Here is a 3,458-nt window from a genome sequence, read left to right on the forward strand (position 1 = left end):
CCGACTCCATAAGTGCTTGGGCCTCCTTTGCCCCCTCGTGACACGTTATGAGCCCTCACGCTTCCTCTGCGCCTATCTACCATGGGCCTCCTCTGAATGACCAGAACGGTACTTTCCTTGAGTGGAAGCCGCTGTTCATCAGCCAAGCCAATGGTCATGAATTTACCCCATCCTACACGACCAAAGGTTATGTGCCAACTGATCTTGAACGCGCTATATTGAGTATCCTGGACGACGACGTCCAAATGCATAAGCTAAAGCATCCTGAGCTTTATGCTGTTGATCCGGACCTGTTATGCAACGACCTTGTTGCTCGACATAAAGAAATTGACGCTCACATTCACTCAGTCAAGAGCGCTACATTGAAGGCTGAAACGGCGAAAGCGTTGTCACGTCTACGCTCCCTGGCCCTCACCTTCCTCAACTCTTCCATGTTGGACTCCCTTCAGAAGTTGTTTTCCAACATAACATGTCCATTTAGTCTCTATAAGTCTATTGTGTCCCGTTTTGGAAATAACCCTCTCACTAGCGATCCTGCGGTACTAAACACCCAGTCTCAGAAGATCAAGTATCGCGAAGGTGACTGTCTCGACACTCTGTTGGCCGACGTCAAGTCCATCGCTAGCCAATACCGCTCGGCCATGATCCCCACCAACCTGGATATCCCTGCGGTCGACTACGACGCCTTCCTGTGGGCTAACCACAACATGTTGAAACTGTTGGAGGTACTTTTAGACGACAAGCAAATTTGGGACCTAGTTCGAGCTATTTCGAGCAATGCAAAGGCCTCTGGACAACCCTGTTCTATTGCTTCCATCGACGCCGCCATCAAGGACGCACTGGTGACACGTCACTTGCGGTCGCTGGCTCTCGGCGAACGCGGTTCCGCCGATTCGGCATCGACGCGGTCGCTTCTGATTAATACCGCTGTTGGTGAGCCTCTACCTCCTAGCCTTGGGCTGGTTACACGTCGGTCGCTGCCATCCTACGCCCACGTCAAGTGCCATGACCATATTGGACCCGCATGCTTCTACTGCGCTGACTCGGAGCATGTTCTCACCACCTGCAAAGTCCTGCTTTCAGATTATTCCCGCAGTGCGAAGCGTGAAGGTTTGCCTCAAGACATTTTCGAAAAGCACGGCAAAAAGCTGCGCCGCCTGTCATCACGCAAGATACGCGATGACCATCCCCGCCATGTCCGACGTGACCGTGACGACAGCCATGATTGCGGCGGGGGCGGTTCTGGTGCGGGGCGTGGTCGCGGCCACAACCCCCCATCCAAACGGGACGTCCCGTGTAGTTGCGGCCGAGACCGGGGTGGCGATGATCGCACTCGAAATTGGCGTGACGAGGGCTATGGCGGTCGCAGCCGCAAGGTGCGCTATAACAATACTCCCGCCCCAAATCGTCGTATGCGCTCCGTTTCTGTCGACTTGGACTGCGGTGGCCACAGTGAGCGTGAAGTTCAACTTGTCTCCTCCTTGGCCGACTGTGGCGGCCGCAATGGACCGTCTTCCACCGAGCTTCTAATTGTACGAGCGCCCGAGCTTGCGCTTATGCAATTGACGAGCGCCCTGTCAAACGATTATGTCGTTCTCCGCAACCTCACGTTCCCTCTAGCCTCCTGCACGTGCCGACTGGTCTCGGCAGTGGCCCACCCCTGCCGGCCCCAGCACTTGCTACTCAATCCGTGGACTCGAGTGTGGCTCTGCTAACGTCTGGCACCGATGGTATGGTCGCGTCAGACTTCCGGGTCAATTTATACCCCCCCCAAGACCATTGGGATCTGCCTCCGCAACCCGTCCTGGACGACGAGCTGAAGTTGCCTCAATTGGCTCGAACGCTGCCTTGAGTGCTTCGTGGTGCGCCTCCCAACACGCCTATACGCATACGATTTTGACTTGCCTCCGGATTGTGTCGACGCATCTGTGAAGCATCCTCCGTTCCATGTTGTTTTGGGCTCGAACAAATTTGATCTCAAGGTCGTGCTTACCAATTGCGCTCCTGCTTCGGGCCAGCCTGACCTTCCGCCCTCCGTGATTTATCCTCCTGGCAAGTTTGCTGCTCTCGCGCAACACTGGATTGTGGATTCTGGTGCCTCGAGTTCGTGCATCAAGACTACTTCGCGACCTTCGTGCCCTGCACCCTGTCGCTGACCGTCGAAATCGGGTCCAAACTGCCCGTGGTGGGATACGGGTCCCTGCTATGGATACTTTGATGTCGTCACGCAACCGCACCACCCCCTTGCGCTCCCGTGCTTTGAGCCTGACGTTTGGTTTGCACTGCCCTCAGTTGCGCTTTATCCTGCACTCCGTGAGCCACGCCAATGTGATGGCTATGCCATCACATTCCCTTCCCGAGGTGTGTGCACCATCACAACCCCCCTTAGTGATGTCCTTGAGGCCTCCAATAACGCCATGGGTCTGTACTCCTTTCATGCCATCCCATATGGGTGATGCACACCTGTCAAATCGCCTCCTGCGATCGACCCCCTCGACGCCATGGCTCTCCTCACGAAGTTTCGTTCGTTTGAACAGAGCTTTGAGGATTTTTGCAAGTCCCGCGTGTCCAATGCCGTAATGGATCAATAGCATATGCATGCTTAATCTGGTGTTTACCGCTAAGCAAGCATTCCCACACCTTCTCCAGTTGCAGTTCCTTGCACGCATTCACCCTACATTGGGTCCGAAGGCGCGTTCTGGTCGGCCCTCAATGGAATCCTGACCCGCCATTCTCGATACATCGTTGATCCGAAGGCACTCTCAGTCTCCCTCGATTGTCTTCATGGCCTCGTTGCAGATTCGCAACTCTCCAACGCTGCACTTGCACGCCTTTGGCATCGCCGTCTCGGTCATCCAGGCATTGGTGCGCTCGATCGCATGATCAAAGACCATCCTGAACTGCAGGTCTTTAAAGCACGCTATTTAAAGGGTTTTCTTTGCGACACATGTGCGTACGCAACGTCCAAACGCTCCCCCTTTAACTCGTCTGCCGAATTTCGTGCCACGAGATTCCTTGCCTTGGTGCATTCTGATATCTGGGGCCCAAGCCCCATCCTCTCTGCTGGGGGCGCGGCTTACTTTGCTCTCTTCGTCGATGATTTCTCCCGCTTTATGTGGGTGTACCCTCTCCACAGACGTACCAACCTCTGCGAGGCATACGAGTCGTTCCGCATTGCGGCGATGTCCATCTTTAAGTATGACATCATCACCCTCCACCACACCCAACCGACTGATATCGGTACGCTTCAAAGCGATAACTCAAAGAATATGAGCGTTTATTACGCATCATCAACCTCAAGTATCATACCATAGTCACGTTCTCGTTTGCATACTCACCCGCCCAGAACGTCGTTGCCGAGCGCCGCATTGGCCTCGTTGTGCAAAAGATGCGTGCAATGCTCATCGAAAAAATAATAGAAGATAAGACTAAGCTAATAAGTGGGGCCTTGCCCACGT

The 3,458-nt window shown here is 54.3% G+C and overlaps 1 protein-coding gene across 1 annotated transcript; it reads left to right on the top strand.

Annotated features, from left to right (window-relative positions):
- Positions 1-1,194: 1,194 nt before the first annotated feature.
- H310_11221 (hypothetical protein) lies at positions 1,195-1,995 on the top strand (the record flags this gene model as incomplete). Its single annotated transcript, XM_008877803.1, has 2 exons — positions 1,195-1,376; positions 1,621-1,995. The coding sequence occupies 2 exons, from the start codon at positions 1,195-1,197 to the stop codon at positions 1,850-1,852; spliced, it is 414 nt and encodes a 137-aa protein (XP_008876025.1). The 3' UTR covers positions 1,853-1,995.
- Positions 1,996-3,458: the final 1,463 nt, after the last annotated feature.

Source organism: Aphanomyces invadans (assembly GCF_000520115.1).
Source record: "Aphanomyces invadans strain NJM9701 unplaced genomic scaffold supercont1.30, whole genome shotgun sequence".
Lineage (NCBI taxonomy): Eukaryota > Oomycota > Saprolegniomycetes > Saprolegniales > Verrucalvaceae > Aphanomyces > Aphanomyces invadans.